At 46.6% G+C, this 22,887-nt stretch overlaps 1 protein-coding gene across 1 annotated transcript in view; it reads left to right on the top strand.

Moving 5' to 3' along the window:
* The window catches only part of LOC126529915 (uncharacterized), a 934,270-nt gene that overhangs the window by 508,942 nt on the left and 402,441 nt on the right, over nucleotides 1-22,887 (top strand). The window contains exons 20-21 of the mRNA XM_050177364.3: nucleotides 2,486-2,584; nucleotides 18,061-18,168. Of these exons, the coding sequence (XP_050033321.1) occupies nucleotides 2,486-2,584; nucleotides 18,061-18,168 (207 nt within the window). The remainder of the gene's footprint in view (nucleotides 1-2,485; nucleotides 2,585-18,060; nucleotides 18,169-22,887) is intronic.

Below are 22,887 nucleotides of genomic sequence, written 5' to 3'. Positions count from 1 at the left end.
GGGGGGCGGGGCTCGCAGGCCAGCGCTGTGCTGGATCAGTAGCGACGGTTCCCCGTCGCTACTGTCGCTACTGGACAGCTAGCTTCGGTTCGCCGTCCCGTTCGCCGTCTGTCGGCGAACGGGACGGTCGTCGAGAGCTCCACTGATTGGCGGCAAGGTAACCGTCGATGTGACCAAGGCACTCCGCAAACTGCGGACGCGGGGCGTGACTGTGAACCCTCGCAGTCCCAAGTCGGGGTGCGGGCATCGGCGGTGCACATGGCCGGCTTGCAAGCAATGGTAGCAGAGTGGGCGCTGGTGGGGGCGCACCAAATGTCTGTCTTCACCGGTGCGCTTTGCTGGCCGACAGATGGGTGGCGCGTGGCGGTGGTGGCGGCGTCTGGCGACGGAATCGTGGCGTCATGATGCCCTAGCGAGGACGCGGGGGAGGAGCCTGGCGGTGGGCGACGGTGCCGTATATACGGCGGCGGGTATCATCGCTTCTAGCTGGGGCTGTGGCGATGGCGGTTGCAGTTCAGTAACCTTAAAGGGTCGCTGTACTTCCGCTCTGACCATGTCAGCTACCGAGGCCCGCCTTCTTCCCTTGGACACGCGAGATTGGGCCGCGTTCGCCGGCTCATGCTCGCGCGCTTTCACTGGCGCATACAACATACTGCGCGCCGCGACGGTTCTATCGCCCTGACACTTCATGCGGAACCTCATGGCGACGGCAGAAATGCGGCTAGAGTGGCCATATAATTACAAACGCAATAAATCTCACCGAGGTTACATGCCACACAAACGTATTACGTCTTTCATTTTTTTTGCTATTCAACCACATAGCTCAATGGTATGCAGTGCCCGCCGCATGTTGTTGCATGGGCGACGATATCGTTTTTCTAGCAAGGTTTAAATAACATGTTTTATGACCTGTGTTTTTTTCTGTCAGATGTCTTTTCAGTAGTTCTAACACCATTATTTCTCTTACAAGGTATTTCTACTAAGTTTAATCCTTAAGAGGAAGATTTAGCTGGGGTCCAACTCCGACGCGGCCTATTCAAATACATGTAAAACGTAAAAACATTTTTCTGATATAACCCCTGGAGTAATTATAATGAAATTTGTTTCATTTGAGAGAGAAAGTTAAATTCTGGGGACTGTTAGAAGCAGAATTTCAATTTAGGGCTTGAACTTTCTTAAAAAGATTTTCAAATATTCGACCGTGTGAAAGAAATAGAAGCACGAAGTTTACACATTCATATCTCTGCATCAGGAACAGCTATCGCGGTCCTGTAAACAGCATCATTAAGATCATTCAAAGGGGATGAATTCAATATGTAATTTTACATTTTACCTGAATTTGTTACGTTAGTTACAAGAGTCTTGCGAAAGCTCTACTTCTATTATGCAATTTTTTTTATATTCATGTGTAACATAGCAATTGTGTCCGCTTGAAATGTACTATTAGATGCAATTCACAAAATTGTATTATCATTTTCTTTGTTGAGTTACAGAGTTGTAAACTTGATAGTCTCGTTTTTTGAAAATTTTAGATTTTTGCCTATATTTACCAAAACATTGACGAAATAAATTACAAATCTGAAACCAAAAGTCAATAGATTTTAAGCTTTTTTTAAATGCAACAGACCTTGTCAAACTTGGTGCAGTGGTTGCCGAGAAAAACGAATTCTCCTTTTACATGTATCTAGATAGGAGCACCCGAGCTAAAGCTTCCTCTTAAATTATTCATCTTTATTGGGTGTTAATACATGCATCTGCACGTATTCAGTTGGTGTATTTGTTTTTCACCAGCCCCTGCCTAAGGCTTTATTGCTATGCCTGCAGTACTGAGATATATTGATCAATAATGCCCGACGAAAGGGATAGAAACTTTCCCGCATATGGTCATGCACAGCCGGGCCTCAGGCTGTAATGCCTGCTAGGAACTGCGAGGGAAAAGCCCCCGTGCAACGGCCGTACAAAACCACGACGCTTAAGTTCGAAAACAAAATAACACAATATCCAGTACAGTTGCACGAAACATTATCAGTTTCGCTTACTTTCACAATGGTTCTGGATGGCTTGTGTACAAGCATTTTACGTAAATGAAGCAATAGGTCTACTGAGGTGATCCTGCTCTTCTAGGAGAATGTTGCTAGGTGCCATCATTGGAGATTTCGCTGAGCTACTACAGTAAATTTTGAAGGCAAATGTTCTTGCTATCGCTCAGATAAAGCGCTGCGATTACAGCGTGCTTTTTTATTGAGGTTGACGTTTCGTCTTAATTTTGAACAAGCACGCAGGCCGTATTTCACTAGCGTGTGTGCTTGCCGCACTTATTTATTTCCTGAATACTCCGCATTGTATGCCTTGTGCTGAATGGATAGCTATTTATGCAGACTTAATTACAGGCGTCTTCACAGCAAATTTTGGTGTGAACTTGAAGTCAGTATAAAAGCTTCTGTATCCAACCTAACGCTTTACACAAAGTACGACGAATTCGCAGGGTGACACCGGACCTCCTGGACAGCCTGGTTTTCCAGGATCCCGGGGCACACCTGGCCTACCCGGCAGCAGTGGACTACCTGGAATGAAGGGGGCACCGGTGAGCAAATGAGTGCTATTTTTCAACTCAACAATATTGAACTTCTCTTTTTGTTCACGCAAGCAGTTTATAAAAACAAATATTGGACTTTTGAGTCCACATTTCGCCTGATATCGACATCAGCAGGAAGTACATGCTTTAAGGGTATCTGTTGCTTTATGGGAGCTAGCTCCTTAGAAAAATACTCCTTCAACGTCTACTCCCACTCTCCCGTTGAAATAACTAGTGCGCAACACTAGGGTGTATCCGAATCAGTTAAGTTGCCTGACACGATCAGCCTTGTACGCACTGAACGCAACCACAGTGGAAACCGGAAGCCACATGCATGACATTCGCTCAGGCTGTTTTATTTCGCAGCCGGCGGTCGTTTGTGTTCTTAGAACGGCGCCACTCTTCGAGACAGGGGCCGCTGCTGACGGCGCGCTTCCGCCGCGATGCCCAAGATATACGGACACGGAAGATCATATCACTACAACGGACTTCCAATAGCCGAGGTATTGCCGCGCGGCTCAGTCAGAAGGGGCTAGATGTGGAAATGCTGAGCTTTCAGATTCAGCTTCAAATTCTAAAACTGCAAGAGCAGAGTGACCAGCAGAATGAAAGGGGGTGAAGCTCAAATTTGGGCAGATGTGCCAACGACCTAAGAGCAGTACTCCCGCCGATGCTAGAGTTAGTTTGCCCAGTGCCAGCATGGTTTAAGAGCGCGGATGATATGCTCAAAAGCTGTGACATACCGCAAGATGTCCCAGTTTAAATTATTGTGGCACTCTTGAACCAGAGAAATCGCCCTCTAGTAGCAAACAAATCGGATGACTAAGTGTTATCGTACGAAAAAATTTGCGAACTAGTGCTCTCGGGGTAGAAATTCACACCCGTGGAGTATAAGCACAGGCTTCGCAGTTGCCGAAAAAGTAGTGAGAGCTGGGGACAGTTCGTCACTCACTTAGAAATAGCAGTGAGTCACTATTTTCGCAGTCGAAACGTGAAAACAGTGGAGAATCTCCGCACGCTGATGACTGCTGACCGCACGAAACAGATGATGCCGGACGAGTTGCGCGCTTATATTGTGCAGCAAAAACCAGGGGAATGGTTTAAACGGAAAGAGATAGCCTAAATCGCCAAAAACGCTGAGGACAGCATGGCTGGACATCACCAAAAAGGGGCTGAGGTGCAAAGAAAAGCTGAAATAAAGCCAGGTGCTGCAACAAAGGAAGTTTTGGGTAGTCAGCATGTGAACGAGCACCAACGCTCTGCCCCAAAAGGCAACGGATGCGGGAAATTTGGCCGAGTACAGTGGAGCTGCCCCCGGACTAAACCAATGGCAGCGAGCAGCTACCAATGTTGTAAGGCACAGGAAGAGACAAAGTTCGTTGGAAGGCCGGGGTGTGAGTTGAATGAGGAAGCAGTTGCAACCAGCGACTCAGCGTTAGTGTCGAGAAAAACTTGGGTGGATGTTGCTTGTGGCAAGCAAATATTCGAAGCATGTCTCGAATCGGGCGCCGACGTAACTCTACTGAAAAGAAGCCTGCTACCAAGTGCAGTAAAGGGAGAAAGTATTGGTAAGGTTCGCTTGCGTGGAGCATTCGGGTGCACTGCACTAGCAGACCTCACGTATGTGCCTTTGAGTTTACCCGCAAAGGATGGTGGAGCAAACCCACAACTGTTGACATTGAGCGCAGTTACCACTGAATTAGCGCAGGACGCTTATGCCTGGCTAACGCCCGACGTTCTTGAAGAGCTCGAGCGAGAGAGAAAGAAAACCGACGAACACGGGGCGAGGTTTGTGCAGGTGCAAACTGCGATAGCACAACGCAAGGATAGCTTCGACGAAGCTCCGGGGCTGAAGTCGAGCGAAAGCGCCGAGCTAACTATGGAAAGTGTGCAGGAGGAAGACGTTCCACTGCGTTTTCAGGAACAAGGTACGGCTTACCCAACCTTTGCGAGAGAACAGAGAGAGGACCGCTCTTTGGCATATGCATGGGACCAGGGTAGAGCAGACACGCATGGCATAGTGATAGAAACGGCTTATTGTTGCATGAAGACCAACTGGATAGCATGCCCTGTCGGCGGCAGCTAGCGCTGCCGACAGGGCATGCGACAGGGCATGACAGGAAGTACTCACTCTCATTCATGATATGCCCTGCGGGGGGCATTTCTCAGAGGAGAAAACCAAGCAGCGAATCCACAGTACATCTTTTGGCCCACCCTTCCAGCTGATGTTAGGAAGCACTGCCAGACGTGTCATGTATGTCAGGTTTTTAAAAGAAAAAAGACTACAAAGAGGTGGCCAATTACGCCACTGGAACCATTTCATGTCATTTACTTAGATATGCAACATAGGACCAATTAAAACCGCCTCGGCACGAAGGCATCGGAATGCCCTATGTGTCATAGCCTTATGCTCGAGGTGGCCTGAGGTGATACCACTTCGCGCTTTGACTGCTAGGGCAACGTGCCAAGCGCTGCTAGACATATTTTCTAAAGTTGGTACCCCTCAGCTCATTTGCAGTGATCAGAGCACTTACTTCAAAGCTTCATTAACTAGAGAAATTACTCAGCGTCTAGGAATAAATGTGAGGTTCTCAGCGCCGGTACATGCACAGAGTAACAGGCCAGTAGAACGCTGGAACAGTATCTTTAAAGCGGTGCTGAGGAGTATAACTAGCGAGCATGCGCGTCAATGGGACCGCTTGATATCACACATCTTCTGGGCCTACCGAGAGGTCCCACATGAAATTACTGGGAAATCTCCGTTTAAAATTACGTATGAACGCATTTCACATGGTCCTCTAAGTATACTACAGAAGGCATGAACAGGAAATTGGTCGCCACCCGTGGGCCCTAACAAGGCAGCGTCAGAGTATCTGATTGCTCTTCGCCAGCGAATGAGCGAGGCAGCAGCGACGGTCGGCGAACAGAGCATACAAATGCAACAGGCATACGTTGGCAAGTACTACTTGAGAGCAAGAGCTATATTATTTCGAATTGGCGAGGAATTTCTGGTGTTCCACGCAAACTAGCAGGATAAGATGCAACCAAAGTGGATTGGACCGGCAATGATCAAGGAATAGGACCGGCCAAACAACTACAATGTCAACTTTAATATAGATCAGAGAGGTGGATCCATGTAAATCGGCTGAGGAAATATCACGCACGATTGAATAAATTGGGAGTAATCTTTGAAGGCGATGTGCTCTTTGGTAAGGTAGACAGCATTCCTGACTGTTCAGAAGGAGGGAGAAGCGCCCGAGACGAAGTCCGCACGAATGCGCACTTGACGCCATAGTAACTGAATGGGCTTGAACAAATAGTACATCGCCATGAGGAGGAATTTTCCGAATTACCAGGGCTATGCCCCCAGAGTGGGAGAACATAAGACAAATATCATATCAGATGTAAAGCCAGAGAAAAGCTACCCATTTCGCGTAAGTGTGGCACTTCGTCATGAAGTGGAACGCCAGGTAGAATAGCTCTTGGAATGAGGACTGATGTATCCCGTTGAGAGCAATTATGCACACCCCATTGTGTGTTTGGCTAAGAAAGATGGAACTTTCCGACTCTGTATTGACTATCATCAGCTGAACTTCGTAACAAAGGCAGGTAGGTATCGTAATAAATAAATAAATGAATAAATAAATAGATAGTTTCCCCATGAACAACGTCTCGGAGCTACTATACGAGGGTGCCAGAGCGAAGTACATCACCTTGCTAGACATGACGTGGTGCTAGTAGGAGATAGCAGTAGAAATGAACTCAGAGATGCACACAGCGTTTGTAACGCCTCGAGGGCTGTTTGCATGGGGAGTGATGGCATATGGGCTGCGTAATTCCGCCACTACATTCCAAAGGATCATGAACGAGGTTCTGCAGGTGCACATGGACTACGCATGTGCGTGCATTGATGCTGTAGCTGTGTACTCTGAAAGTGGGGAATAACATCTGAAGCATTTAGATAAGGTGCTCCAGACTATTAACAAGGCGGGGTTGACTATTCGCCCCTCCAAGTGCAAATCGGCTTAGCAAAGTGTGAAATATTTGGCTCTTGTTGTCGGATAGCGCTCTAATTCACCCGACACAGAACGAGTTTAAGCCATTGAGCAGCTGAAACCGCAACTTACAACGAGGGAACTGCGTTACGCACTCGGTTTGGTTAATTAGTATAGGGACTATACTCCATCGTACTCTGAAATAGTACGTCCACTGACCGATCTCGGAAACAGTCGCGTAGCTAATGCAGTCCCATGGAGTGACGACTCACAGCTCGCATTTGACGCAGTGCAAGTTGAGTTGAGTAAATTACCTGTGCTAACTGTTCCTAATCTCGAGAAATACTTTGTGATGACAAGAGATGCCTCAGAGATCGCAGTGGGAGTGTGCTTGGCACAAGAAATGGATGGGCAGCAGAGAGCCAATGCATACTCAAACAAGAAGCTTACACCGACACCAACTAGATGGTCTGCTATAGAAATAGAAGCCTATGCATTTGTGTGGGTGCTGGGTCGACTGGAGACATGGCTCTTTGGCCCGAGAATAAGGGTCATAATTGACCACAATCCTCTTACATACCTAGCTAAATCAGCATCGTCGAGTGCTCGCATCACGCGATCCCGCCTGAATTCACCAACATTAAGGGCTCCCTCAGTAAATCTGCCAATGCGCTTTCGAGGCTCAACACCTACGCACAAGCAGGAGCAGTGTAAGACTACGAATCGCCATTTTGTAAAAAAGACACAATAATAACGCCTGCATCTGAGGTTGTGACATGGCGAGTCAAGGAATGTATAGGGTGGCAGCCCGACCCGCTTGTGCAATGTTTTGAGTGTAGCGTGAAGTTGAGCGGAGTGTATGTGGGCTGTTTTGCGCAGGAAAGCCTGTAAAGGCAAAAAGTAAGGAGTACGTTGGAAAAGACTAAACTGTATAAACTCCGAAGGTGGTGTAGAGATGCATGTAAGCCTCACTTGTATATACAGAAGAGTGTTCTTGCCTATGTATTAGTGCATTAACGGGATTGCCATGCCGCGATTATTCATTCACATCACGTGGAAAAGTCATGGTCTGCACTCCGGTTTGTGATAGTGCGCTGTGTGTACAGCAAATGTACCACAACACTTTCGGTGGGGAGGAGTTATGTTGGCTTACACATCAGCCTTGTATGCACTGAACGCAACCACATTGGAAACCGGGAGCCACATGGATGACACTCGTGGTTTCTAATGTGTTTGCGTTCAGTGCATACAAGGGTGATAGTGTCAGCCGACTTAACTGTGCCTGGCGTCGTTCCTTGGCGTAACGGAGCGAACGAGCGCAGCCAAAGATGAAAGCGAACGCGGAGTGCAGCGGCAACTGAAAGAAGAGTGCGCCAGGAATGAAGTGGTGGAGGAGGCTGTAGTGAAAGCATTAGGCGTAAAGTGGGGAAGCAGGGAAGTGGAAACGGCCTGCGCATGAGCGGTGGTGCCGGCGGCGAAGGCATCCGCAGCTGCGTGGGCGAGATAATCTGCCCTTCCGAGGGGAGACCAAGGACGCGTAAGTTGGAGAAGGCTACACTCGCCCGCGGCCTCAGCGGCTGAAGTCACTCATCGGTTCCAGCGTGTGTTACGGGGATCACTGCTCTGCAAAGGGCGATGGTGAGCGGCTACAAGTAAGGCTCGATGTGACGCTCGCTTGGGTGTTGCCGCCGCTGACACTGGTGCACTATTGACCCGCGACGAAGGGCCGCTGTCGTCGTTGGTGGAATGAAAGCGTGAGAAGAAAAGCGTAGTGCCGCGCAAAACGGGCTGTGCGGAGACGATGGCTACAATATGGCGCCAGAGTAGCACGCGTCGTATTTATAGAAACAAAGTGCTCTACTTATAGCGTTCTCTTCCTAATATAAACTGTATACTTATATAATCAAAATACATAACGTTGACACGCGAAAGATATATATATATTGTGAGAATTATTCCTGCTCTTCATATTCGCACCTGTACATACTCATCAACACCGTTTTGGGGCCTGGTGGTGGGGCTCTCACACGAGAGAATAAAGAAGAGGCTGGCTGCCTAAACCTCGTCTCACAAGTGGTAGAGTGTGCTGCCCGGTTCCTTCGCCCTCTCGCTCCCGGTCTCCCTCCAGCTTCACCTACGCTACATCCCTGAAGCTCCGCTCGGGTCGCCGCCTCTACCACCTGCACTCAACCATGTCGCAAGACCAGCAGAACTAAACTGCGACATCCACCTTGCCTACTCCTGCGGGAACCCCTTCTTGGACAGTCACCACCCCTCAGAAGGATCCACCGGTGTTTGCTGGGCTTCCCGGTGACGACGTTGAAGAGCGTGTGAGTGACTAACCACTGGAACGAATCAGCAAAACTTGCTCACGTCGCCTTCTACCTAATCGGTGTTGCGAAAACTTGGTTTTACAATCATGAGCTCCCTTTCGCCAATTGGAGCACCTTTAAACACCATCTACGCTAGATTTTCGCGAACTGGTCTGTCCGCTCGGATACTAGACCGTGGGCTGCCACTGCTGCCCACGGTCTAGTGTCTTGCTTGCAATGTCATCTGAAAATTTTGATCCTTGTTCTGCATGCTACGAAGATATTATAGATGGTGAAGAATTTATGACTTGTGCAGATTGCTGTCAAAGGTTTCATATAGGGAAGTGTGCAGGGGTTGGGGAGCGGAGTTTCAAAGCAAAAAATGCTGAATTAAGAAAAGCCTTGAAATGCTTGACATGCCGATCTTCGGCGTCTCGCAGTCAGGATAGCGGCAGTGATGCATCTTCTGCTGTCCTATGCAAACGGCTTGCTGAGATTAGTAAGTCATTGGTAAATCTCACGGCCAAAGTGGATGATCTGACATCTTTGAAGGAAACCGTTTCAAGCATTGAAAAGTCTGTACAACATATGTCTGACACGTATGACAAATTGCTCGAAGTATCTAATAGGCATGACAAGGAAATCGAGCTCCTGCGTAAGAGAGTTGACGACATTGAGGCAAACCAGGACGGGCAGCAAATTCGAAAACTGCGTCAGGAATTGAACGACCTCAGCCAGTACAGTAGGCGGCAAAACATGGAAATACATGGAATGCCTGTGACAGATGGTGAAGATTTACTGAGCAAAGTAAACAGCCTTGCTGTGAAGCTTGACTTGCCCACACTTGTAGCAAAAGACATTGAAGGGCTACACCGCCTTCCATCTCAACCAGACAAGGTGCCTGTGGTTTTGATCCGTTTTGCCAACCGATCCACAAAAACAGACTGGATTTCAAAGCGCAAAGAATGCGAAGATAACATTCGATTCTTTGATAACCTGACGGCTTCTAGCAGGAATTTACTGTGGCTCGCTAAAATGAAGGCTAAGGAAATGAAGTACGCTTTCGTCTGGTCAAAGGAAGGAAAGATCTACGCTCGAAAGCAACCTGGTGCACGAGCCATCAGGATCGCTTGTGAGGAGGACATTGATAAGATGCTTTAATCACTGTTGCTGCGAGACTGCGCAGTACACCTGCTCAACAATGGCTTATTTTACTGCCGAGTCATTCACCGACATTCTAAAGGATGGTGCTTACAATCCTCGCAACACACTATCTCTTTACCACTTGAACTGTCAAAGCCTAAAAAATAAATCAGAAGAAGTAGAAGCCGAATTAACTAAACTGAACTTTAATTTTGACCTTATTGCCTTCACTGAAACATGGTTTACCTCAAATGCAGATGTCAGCGAGTTTCCTGGTTATAAACCCATTTCAGTATTTCGAGATGGAAAGCGTGGTGGTGGTGTATCTTTATATGTGCAAAATTATTTGTGCTTTGAGGTCTTGTCGGATTATTCAATTGTTTGTACTGATTTTGAAACTGTCTGCATTGCTTTTCATAGAGTTGCTATTATGGTTGTGTATCGCCCCCCTCAAGGAAATTCTGACAATTTTTTTCGCTTCATTGATTGTTTTCTGAAGTTTGCTAACCAAAACAACTGGCGTATCATTGTGCTAGGTGACTTCAATATTAACTTTTTGGAGGATAACGCTCTGAAGATTAACTTAAATGAAATAATGCTGTCTAATGGTTGTGACAATACTATTAAATTGCCTACTCGCATATCCTTGCACTCTGAAACATTAATTGATTTGTGCTTCACTAATTTCCCACCTCAGAGTTGCATATCCGGTGTTTTTTCTTCTGGAATTAGTGATCACTTGCCTTTCTTTTCACTTTTTACTGATACGACCAAATTGAACAAACGCGTTCACGCTCGTAGAGTTAATGATGAAAAGAGCATCTCCAGATTTTGTCACTTGTTGTCTACAATTAATTGGGTAGATGTATATGGTGAAAATGACTCGTCTCGTGCTTATGATATATTTATTCAGAAGCTGCTTGAATGCTATTACGCTGCATTCCCAACTCAAGCTATAAAAAAACATAGAAAGGCTAGAAAAGAATGGATGACGGGAGCACTTTTGAAACAAATTAAAGAAAAGAACAAAATGTTCTCTCGTTTTTTGGAAACGCGATGCCCGGATGATTTAGTTAAGTTTAAGAAGTTTCGAAATAAATTAAACTCAGATCTAAAGAAAGCTAAATCTTTTTTCTATATAAATAAGTTTTCGTCAATCTTACACAATCCTAAATTACTTTGGCAAGGTATTAACGTTATTATAGGGAACAGGAAGAATTGTCTTCCCTCTGAGCTGAAAGTCAATGGGGTGAATTATGCTGGAGTTTCACTTGCCAATATGCTGAATGAACACTTTTTAGTTGCCGGAGCATACCGACCCTCTGCTAGCTGTCATTCAACTCGGTCTGTTGACTCATACTTACCCTCTTGCAGTACTGAATCTATATTTTTGTCCCCTACTTCAGTGGATGAAGTTATTTCTATCATTAATTCATTCAGGAACACCTGCTCACCTGGAGATGACGAAGTTGCTGCTTTTCCTATCAAATCTGCTGTAAATATTATTGCTGGCCCTCTTACGCATATTTGTAACAGAATGCTTCTTTCTGGTGTATTCCCTAGCAAATTAAAAGTCGCGCGCGTTACCGTTTTATTCAAAGGAGGCAACAAAAATGACCCAAATAATTACCGTCCTATTTCGGTATTGCCTCTGTTTTCGAAGTTAGCTGAGCGTATACTCTATAGGCGACTAAACAATTTCTTACAAGCTAAACATCTTATCTGCCCCCAACAGTATGGCTTTCAGGCCGGTAAATCAACAGAATCTGCTCTGTTAGATATTAAAAACTCTATAATTAACAATTTTGAAACTAAGCTTTTTTCTGTTGGAATTTTTCTCGACCTGCGCAAAGCTTTCGATTCTGTGCAACATACAATACTGCTCCATAAATTAAAGACTTACGGGATCCGTGGAGTGGCAAATTCACTTTTGGAAAGTTATTAACTGCACGGATACAGTACACTCAGATTCATGATGTAAAATCCAGTTTTGGTATGATAAAATTCGGTGTCCCTCAGGGTTCAATTCTGGGACCACTTTTATTTATTCTCTATATTAATGACATTGTAAACATTCCATTAACTCCTAATATCATGATGTATGCCGACGATACTAATGTCTTTTTTTCCGGCTCCAGTCTCCAAGTACTTGAACACCAATGTAATACCTGGCTTGAGGAGTTAGCGGTTTGGCTCTATGTTAATCAACTTCAATTAAACGTAAACAAAACAAAGTTTATGCTCTTCCATCCAAAAAACAAACCATTAGATCATCACATCAAACTATTTTTTAATGACTTAAACATCGAGCAAGTTCATAGTTGCCGGTTCCTTGGTGTGTTTTTTCGTAGCGATTTGGGTTGGAGTGATCATATAAACTACATTAGACTAAAAATGGCCAGATCTATTTATGTTATTTATCGTGTTAGACATCTCCTCCCACTACAAGTTAAAAAACAGTTATATTTTGCCCTTGTTCAGTCTCACCTGGTGTATTGCAATCTAGTGTGGGGTACATGCAACAAAACTGATTCACACAAATTGCTTTCTCTCCAGAAAAGAGCTCTACGTTTATTAAGTTCAAGTTCATCTGTTGACGCTAATCTTTTCGAAACATTTCATGTTCGCAATTTCTTTCATTTATACAATTTTAGTTTGGCTCTTCACATTTTTTATAAAGTCAAACATGACTTTAACTCTTTTTCTAATACTTATAATTCAAGAAACGTTGCGTATGGTCTACGTTCCGTTGCCCTATCTACTGCAAGACCCAGAACAAATTATGGTAAACAAACAACCGATTATCAAATTATAACATTGTGTAATGCCTACCAGTCTCTTACTCAGATTGCTTTAGAAAGTTATAGTGTGTCTGTATTTAAGAAAAAACTGACGATTCTTTTCCCCCCCGGTTAAATTTCAGCTAATTCTGTATACTTAGTTTTTTGAATGTGCATATTATGAAATGTTTTGTTTATTTGTTAATGGATATTTATTATTGTCTATCATTAACTATTTACTATTGTGATCATGTTTACTCATTATTTTTCTTTTCTTTTGTCCATTCGGCCCCCGTTTCCATGATGTGTGATCGGGGTTTAGGCCTTGTCAGGAGGTATGCTTGGTCTACCTCCTTTAGCCTCACCTCGAGGGCATATTGTATTGTATATAATATGGCCAAATAAACATACTACTACTAAGAAGCTTGCTGAGGGTGTTCAGAACTCGGGCGAGTCTTACACTTCGTACATACAGGACGTCCTCGCTCTCTGCCGCTGCATGAATACCTCGATGGCAGAGAGTGACCGTGTACGCAACCTGCTCAAGGGTATTGGGGCTGCGGCATTCAATTTCTTGTAGTGCTGAATCCCACAACCGTCGGAGACATCATCAGCACGTGTCAGCGTCTCGATGAGCTTCATATGCTCCGCTTACACCTTGACACATGTGATTTCAAAGCGTCCAACGACAGCGAGCTACGTGCCTTGATTCGCTTCTTCATCCGTGAGGAACTGCACGCCCAAGCTTCGTCAAACCCTCCTGAGGTCCATCTAACGTCTCCTGGTGGCGGCCTACGCCATATCGTGTGGGAAGAGATAGCTGTCGTGACCTGCCCGCAAGTTCCGAGCCCGCACCATATCCCTACGGCAACTTACGCTCAGGTTGCCTCCATGGTGCCACCCTCCCAGCAACCACCGCAACAGGCGCCGGCACGGCACGTGTCTATGAATCCCATAACCACAAGACCACCACCTGTTCCATCTTACAACGCATGGAGCCCACCTCGACCGGTTTGTTACTACTGCAGCATCCGTGGCCACATTCCAAGGTTTTGTGGACGCCGTCAGCAAGATCAAAGACGTGCCTATGACGGGTTTGAAAGAGATGAGTTTTCTGGCCCTGGTACCACGACGTCGGCGTTCTGACTACGATTATTATCCACGACGTTCCCCATATCCACAGGACTTCAACACTGCAGGTTCATTGCGCTTCCCGCGTCGTCGCTCTCCATCACCGGTGCGGCCCTCCTCTTCCCCTCTATGACCGGCTATTTCGTCCTCCGATCACCGCCCGGAAAATTAAATGGTGCAGCTTCAGGCGGCAAAGCTGCTTCCTTTGGACAACGTGAAACTCCGGAGCGCCCGTCAAATGTACTTTTGGTGTGTGTTGAAGGTGTCCGAATTGAAGCCTTGGTTGACACAGGTGCATCGCTTTCCGTTATTAGTACTGACTTGTGTTCTGGATTGCGAAAAGGGAAGACAGCGTATAATGGCTCTCCCCTTCGTTATGCTAATGCAGTTCTTGTTCAGCCCTCCGGTGTTGGCACTGCGCGCGTTTACATTGATGGCATTCTTCCCTGCATTGAGTTCGTCGTGCTGTCTTCGTGTACCTACGCGATGAATTTGGCATGGGACTTCCTGTCCTCCGCCTCAGCTTTCATCTCATGCCGTCAGCGAACTCTTCATATTGTAATGACGTTTAATTGAAGGCGAGAAACAGCAGATAGACAGCAGCCTAGCTGAAGCGAACAACCTGAGCGCTTTCGCAAATCACAGCACGGGTCGTCGTCGTCGTCTCTGAGCTGCTATCTGAAACACGTCTGCTTCATTACATTGGCTACAGGTGTGAAACGGAGCCATCCTGGCTACTCAGCAGAGAGTATGAAGGGATCTAAATAAGACTTCAGCAGGGTAACATATGCACTGTTACGCTACCTCGACAACGAAGGTCTGGCGATGGTGTTACGGGCTGAGCGATATAGTTCACAGGGGAGGAGGCGTCGATGATCCGGTACGGACCGTGGTACCACGAAAATAGCTTAGAAGAAAGGCCAGGCGTGTGAGACGGTATCCATAGCCAAACAAGGGAACCAGCAGGGAACGTAGGCGTGGCATGATGACTGTCGTCTTGTTTTCTGACGCCCCTGATCCTCGCATGTCAACGAACGAGCAAGCTGGCGGCAATCTTCAGCGTATCGGGCGACTTCTGAAATAGTTGCGCACTTGGAAGCGTCAGGTCGGTAGGGTAGGATAGTATTAAAAGGACACGAAGGCTTACGCTCATACAAGAGAAAAAAAGGTGAAAAACCGGTGGCCGCTTGTGTCGCGGTATTATAAACGAAAGTAACGAACGAAAGTACGGTGTCCAAATTCGTGTGGTCGGACGAAACGTACATCCTCAACATAACGCCCAGTGTTCGGTTGAAGCGCTCTGTGAGACCGTTCGTTTGGGGTTTATATGCGGTCGACTTCCGGTGAATGATCCGGCACTCGCGAAGGAGGGATTGTATCGCTTTTGACAAGAAGACGCGACCCCTATCGCTGAGTAGTTCTCTAGGAGCACAAGGGCGAAGGACGAAGTTGCGAAGAATGAACATCGCAATTTCGCGCGCGGTCGTGGCAGGGAGAGCCGCGGTCTCGGCGTAGCGCGTCAGGTGATCGACGCCAACAATAATCCAGCGGTTTTCACATCCGCTGGATGGGAGCAGGCCATAGAGGTCGATGCCTATGTGGTCGAGCAGGGCGCAGTAGCGGCTGTAGTGGGCCAGTAGGGCGCAGTGGGGGAGTTTTGCTTTGCTGGCAGGCGGTGCATGATCGAACGTACTGCTGCACAAACCGATACATTCCACGCCAGTAATATCGTTGACGCAGCCTTGTGAATGTATTTAGGACGCCGGCGTGGGCGCTTTAAGGGCCAGCATTGAAGTACGCGCACATAGTACAGCACAAGTACGCGCGAATATAACCAACCTTTATATATAGCTTTCATTGATTACAAGAAAGCGTGTCATTCACTCGAAACCTCAGCAGTCATGAGGCATTGCGTAATCAGGGTGCAGACGAGCCGTATGTAAAAATACTGAAAGATATCTATAGCGGCTCCACAGCCACCGTAGTCCTCCATAAAGAAAGCAACAAAATCCCAATAAAGAAGGGCGTCGGGCAGGGAGGTATGATCTCTCCAGTGCTATTCACAGCGTGTTTACAGGAGGTATTCAGAGACCTGGATTGGGAAGATTTGGGGATAAGTGTGAATGGAGAATGCCTTTGTAACTTGCGATTCGCTGATGATATTGCCTTGCTTAGTAACTCAGGGGACCAATTGCAATGCATGCTCACTGGCTTGGAGAGACAAAGCAGAAGGGTGGGTCTAAAAATTAATCTGCAGAGAACTAAAGTAGTGTTTAACAGTCTCGGAAGATAACAGCAGTTTATGATAGCCAACGCGGCACTAGAAGTGGTAAGGAAATACATCTACTTAGGCCAGGTAGTGACCGCGGATCCGGATCATGAGACAGAAATAATCAGAAGAAGAATAATGGGCTGGGGTGCGTTTGGCAGGCATTCTCAGATCATGAACAGCAGGTTGCCATTATCCCTCAAGAGAAAAGTTTATAACAGCTGTGTCTTACCAGTACTCACGTACGGGGCAGACAGCTGGAGGCTTATGAAAAGGGTTCTACTTAAATTGAGGACGACGCAACGAGCTATGGAAAGAAGAATGATAGGTGTAACGTTAAGGGATAAGGAAAGAGCAGATTGGGTGAGGGAACAAACGCGAGTTATTGATATCTTAGTTGAAATCAAGAAAAAGAAATGGGCATGGGCAGGACACGTAATGAGGAGCGCAGAAGTCTTGCAGGAAATCAGAGACCGGATAGGAAAGCCGCTCAAGAATGGAAAATGCCTCTTTCCTCTTTAGCATCTCATTTTCCCGCACCACTTCTGCGATCCCCTTTGAATGATGAAGTAAATGTTTTGTTGTCGCGAATGTTGTGACTTAGTCAGTGGTGCTACGATGTCCATAAAGCAATCGCCTATTCTTTGGACGTTGTCGCGTTTGTTGAGCACACTTCTAATGCTGAAGGAAAGCATTGTCATGAGCGAGCATTCCCTTCCCTGTGTTATAGCGACAGCGGCTGTCAGCTGTACGAGGATCGTGCACCCTGCCATAGCAATGAATTGTTTCTATACATGAAAAGCTTAAATTATCACAGTTTTATGGCTGCTTCTCCGGACTGGCTTCTAGCGATCTCGACAAGCATTTTGTGAAAATCGCGTGTGGAAGGCGAGAGTTCTTGGCTTACGCATATTTTTTATTTCGTTTATGTGCAGGCAAAGAGCACGTTCCGTCTGAATTTATAGTGGAGACATTACAAAACATCTAAATGTGAAATAAATTATCGGGAATTACGCGCCAGACCCACAATCTGATTATGAGGCGCGCCGTAGTGAGGGTCTCCTGAAATGTGGACCACCTAGGGTGCTTAACGTGCACCTCAATCTAGCACAGGGGGGTATTGGTATTTCGCCCCATTGGAACGCGGCCGCCGTTGCCGGCATTCAATCCCGCGCCCTCGTGCTTAGCAGTCCAATATGATAGCTGCTCAACAACCACGGTGGTCCAAAATATTTGATCCACACCTATTTAACTGATACCACTCAACGCGATGAACGTGCTCAATTGCGTCAGTAGAAAGGCTATCAACAATGCATATTATCAAATTTCCCATGCGTGCTCCTAACATTTATTCGAGTTCGGGACCTCTTGGGACAAAACCTTGTTCCTTCTTGAAGTACCTTCCATATGATTCCCTTCATTTTGCTAAAGATAAAGGAAGGCAACCTGTCATTGCTAAAACGCCTTAAGAATTTGTTTCTCTTGTAATAGATCGCATGGTACGCACATATGTGGAGATGGAGCAAAGCGCTGAATTTTTATTGAATCATGTAGAACTTATGTGTCACCAGTAAAATGTTCTTAAATTCTCATAATCGAACAAATTAATAACACAAAAGAGGCAACAAGTAGCGGATTAGCCCAGAAGATCCGCACGGCGCCTCTAAGTTGATCTACGGATACTCCTGTCCTTCATTTATTTACAAGGGCGTGTGTAACCATCACCAAGACCTACGAGTGTTAACTGGCATTACCACGAGCGTCACGTATAGAATGCGATGCTAGTAGTATGCCTGTGGCCACTAGACTTCGTAAGCTATCGAATGCATATCTCACTGGTTATTGTTGCTTCCAGGGCATTCCCGGCTCATCAGGCCACAAAGGTGAACAAGGCTTGAAAGGAGACATGGGACCTATGGGTCCAAGGGGCATCTCCGGACCTCCCGGTCCCCCTGGGAAACGGGTGAGCATGTATTAATATCCTTGTTTAAATGCTCCTTGGGCTCCAATACAAAGGCGCGCTTTGTTTCCCAAGAAAAAGAACGAAAAGCCTTCGTTGTATTCGCTAATAGATGAAAGCTTCTACAGCTGGCACTGATTTTGATTTCGCTCGTCCCACGCTGTGTCTTCGAGTCTTCTAATTTTACACCATCCACTCCTTGATGGTGTTCCCCTTGACATAACTTCTCCTACTCTGTTAAGCCACCGGCTATGCGTTCTACGCACTGCATGGCATCCTTTATTTGCTAGTTATAATTATCAACTAGAATACTTTTACGGAGAGGTGAGAAAGAGAACGACGATTGCTCAGAAGACGACGAAATGTCAACGCAGTCTGACAGGGCTCTCTTCCATGTCCGTCGACGTTCTGTATCTTTGCAAATACATCTTGTATATAGCTTCATACACGTAATATTTGGTGAAAATACGAGGTAACCGTCTTCGCAATTTGGCCACCTGGGTTAGTTAGTGAAATAATGTTGTTGGTGCAGAATTCTCTTGTCCCGTGGTGCGTGCTACGTGAGTCCGGCGGCCAGATGCTTCAATGAGTGCTGGAGGGAGCACGCTAAGGAAATATTTCTTACTCTGCATCCCAGCAGTTGCGGATGTACCCACATTTCCAGCGAACCGCAGTGGTTTTTAAATGTAAGCTCGATGATACGCATGTAACCAGCGAGGCAGCTCAGATGGCCAGGGAACAGTAAGTCTGCGTGAGCAAAGCATCAATTGTCTTATCCAGCAAAGGACTTAGATGGAAGGCTGAAGATAAAAGGTTACGCATGGGGCGGCTGCGATTGTCTAAGCGATTACGCATTCGCATTTTTCGGGTTATTTTCATTTTTCGCTGCCGATTGGTTTCATGTAAACCTTTCGGCGCATGCGTACGTATTCACATTACTGTGAATAAATATCGCCAGTTGGAAGTCAACATTTGTCCCCTCAGGCTGATTTTCGGTCCGATGTGTTATCGTGCTGTTTTTTTTTATAATAATATACCTATATTCATAAAAACAAGTGGTACAAAGTGCCAACGCATTAGGAAAAAAGTTGCTACAAAAGCAACTTGACTGGTCCTAATAACCAGAGGGTCCAAAAGGCAGCAGACAGCAAGGAGCGAGAAAAAAAAGAAGAAAATGAAAGGAAAGAGGAACAACGAAAATGGAGAAAGGAAAGAGTAATGGCATGTAGTACATAGATCTCACTTAAACAATTTGCTTCACACATGAAACAGCTCGGGAAAAACAAACAATATAGATATACAGATACACAATAAGAACCTTGCTACCATAAGAGCTTGTTACCATGCCTCTTAAAGGGAAGCTGAAGAGTCTGTCGAATTCAACAAGACGCTCATATACGGATGCGGGAACCTTATAAACCGTGCAGGTAAACTTTCGGGGGGATTTCTCACTTCGGAGTGACGTAATCGTCGGTTAAAATTGAGCTGTAGCTCCGCCCCCCGTCGAGAGCCGCGCGCTGCTGCTGACGTTGACGATGCGAGCGAAGACCGGAAACCGCGCCGTAGTGACGTACGCACTGGTGTTCCGTTCCTTCGCAGTAGCCGCGACGGTGCCTGACCGTGCTCATTTCTGCGTGCGTGCTGTCCTAATCTGCTTCGCTCGACCCTAGATTCATTTGTTTGTGTGTATGTGGAGTGGTAGTTGACGTGCGCAGCATCAATTGAACTTGTAGGCCGATCATGGCGGCGTTCTGTGCAGCCAACGGTTGCACGAACACCAGCTGCCGCGACGGTGTTCCGATGTTACATTAATTCCCGCAAGACAAGAAGCTTTCAGCTAAGTAGGAGGCTGCTGTGAAGTGAAAGAACTTCAAGCGCTCAAGAACAACATTGCTGTGCTCTAACCACTTCCGTGACGACGATTACTAGCAGACTTTATCAATAATGTGTGCTTTCGGTTCTCCTTCGTGTTAGCCCGCTGAACGGAAGGTGCATGTTTATCGCCCACCCTTGACGCAGGTTTGATCGCCAAGCGCCGCGAATTTTCTATTCGCACGTCTGTTGTGAAGCAGCCTACATGCAGCTACCATAAGGCAGTGCAAGTGTAAAGTTTGCATGTGTACGCCAGGACGCTGCGCTCCCCCTTCTCTCGCGCACATTGAAAAACCGACCATCTCACATAGCCGACGGAATTCGCCGGTTACGAGTATCGTGCGGATGGCGCGCTGATCAAGGTTCACGTGCTATAACAGCCGGTAAACTTTTACCGCGTTTAAACCGTTTGTGTAAATTGCCGACAGCTTTGGGGCAGCGCACAAATGCCGAAGATCGCATCACCGCTTACGTTCTACGAAGAGGCATGCAGGAACATAACACTATAGTTGTTTGCCCGGAAACGTACTCACTGTATCTCTGAGTGCAGCTTAGCAAAAAACATGCTCACCAAAGAACATTTCCAACACAAGGAGATGCGAACACTTCGCCTTAGTTCGCGTGGAAAGCACTGCTTGCACCAGCATTTTTTCTTCTTCGAGAGGCCGGCTCTTCGCACTCGGCTCGTACATGTAGGGAGTAAAGTATGAACATCGTACAGGTGATCTTGCATGCGACAGCGACAAGCGAGGCGATGGCTGTCGCGTTCACTCGTCGCCTACAAGCCGAACTCCACGCGAGCGATGGCTTTGAGCAACGACTTTCCGGTATGAGGGCAGCGATATACGCGCCGAAACTAGCGTGACGCGTGCTTTATTAATTTAAGTCGATGTATTTTAGTGGAAAAAGGTGCATAAAATATTTCTGAAGGTCTCGCACTAGGCTCTTATTCTTGTATGTGTAAAATTCAATAGTTTGCTCGTTCCGCGCGACAAACAGTAGTAGTTGAATCATGTACATCCCGTTCCGGCTTCGCACTATTGCCTAGTCGCTCATAGTACTTCCGGGCGACGAGCGACGAGTTCTAGATTTATAGAAAGGAGCGATCGAGCTACAACACCGAGCGATCTGTTCAAGCGACGGCCTGTTTTGTCGCTCGGAGCCGTTGCCCGTCGCCGTCGCGCGCAAAGTCGCTCTCGTGGGGTTTGGACTTAACGCCGAGCTCCTCAGAAAAACGCAAGCTCTCGAAATTTTTTATGACCGTCTCAGCAAAACAGCACCAAACTACCTTGCACTGTGCTTCATGTGTGGCGGCAGCAGTCGGTCCGGACGAACACCATTGTTGACGTCACGAGGGGCCCGACCAATCACAGGCAGAAACGAGGCGCGCGAGCTGCCTTGTGTCTGCTGCTGCATTTTTCTTCGAAACAAAATTTGTTTGCACTTTCTTAATTTCGCTCAATTTCGATACAATATCCGAATTTAGAGGGTTGAAAACCATGATGTACTGCTCTTCAGTCATTTTTTTCTGGAAATGCTTTCAGCTTCCCTTTAAGGAGGAAACGTCGTGTACGCCTGAACCTGTATCCTCAGCCACGCAGTATATTTCCCCTCCCCATCAATCTCTTGACGTAAAAGAATGGCTGAACATGTACGAACGTGCCGACAAGGAGAACAGGCGGAACCTGACTGTAATGGTAGCCAATGCCATTGTTTACATACACGCTGTTTTAGCTGTTTGGTTGCAAACATGTGCAGTTGAGCTCAGTAGATGGGAGCTGTTGAAACACAATCCATTTGGCAGACAGCTAGCCGCTAAAAACAGCTCGATACCTGCGTCCAAACTGCTACTGACTGATACGCCTCCTACGTTCAAGGTTTCCTCACCCTATACTTCAGAATCGACACTTCTACGGAGGAGTCTGACAAAGTAGGACATATACACTAATACCTTGCGTACGACGCATTATATCTCCTGGTTTCTCACGACATATCTGCTGTTGATGCCATCATAAAGGAATGCCACTGCTTCGTGCTAGTGAAGGACTGCCATGTTAACGATGGTCCCTTTTTACGGATTTCCGAATGTTGCCGCGACATCCTGCTGCATCGACGAAGCCAAACTACCACTCTGCTGCGGCTACGTGAATCTATCTTGTGTCGCGGAGTCGAAGCTGCTTTTCCTGCCTCGCCACATCAGATGTTCTGGCACCACTCTGCAGCAAGAGTATATTTAACACGGTCCATTGTTCACTAGCAAAACCCAAACTTTGCCTCCTGACCACCTGCTTTCTAAATCGCCCTGACGGCAGTATGACTCATCCTCTGACCATGCCCTACCCAAACCCGCTCTTTACTTTTCATTATTCAAATCTATCTTAATGGCGTACACCTTATCACCAGTGAATCTGAACGTTCCTACTCCTAAACATCCTTTTTATATCTCCAATTTGGCTTCAAGGGATCCACCCTGCCACTTCCACGACGCTTCCGACACCTCCACTGCTGATCGGCATTACGCTCGCTTGTCCTAGCCGCAACATTGTCAGACAAGGGTACACCAACTTCGCAGCCCTAGTTCTTCGACATAGCCAGGACCCACTGAGCCTGAAAACTAGACGAGAAGGCATCTAGAGGTGGTGCTGCAGTCTTATAATCACCACCTAATCCTCCACTGATGCCATCAACAACGCACAGCCTTCTATATTTAGCGAGGCTTCTAGATTTTCAACCATCGAGATGTTCAAGTAGAGGTCACATCTGTAAAAGCACTCATGTATACCGGGACACACATATTTATTATGAGTACTCACCTTCGCTGTCATCTAAAGAAAATTCTCACACGTGCCA

The sequence above is a fragment of the Dermacentor andersoni genome, chromosome 5 (genome assembly GCF_023375885.2).
Source record: "Dermacentor andersoni chromosome 5, qqDerAnde1_hic_scaffold, whole genome shotgun sequence".
Classification (NCBI taxonomy): domain Eukaryota; kingdom Metazoa; phylum Arthropoda; class Arachnida; order Ixodida; family Ixodidae; genus Dermacentor; species Dermacentor andersoni.
This window is presented reverse-complemented; position numbering and strand designations above follow the sequence as displayed.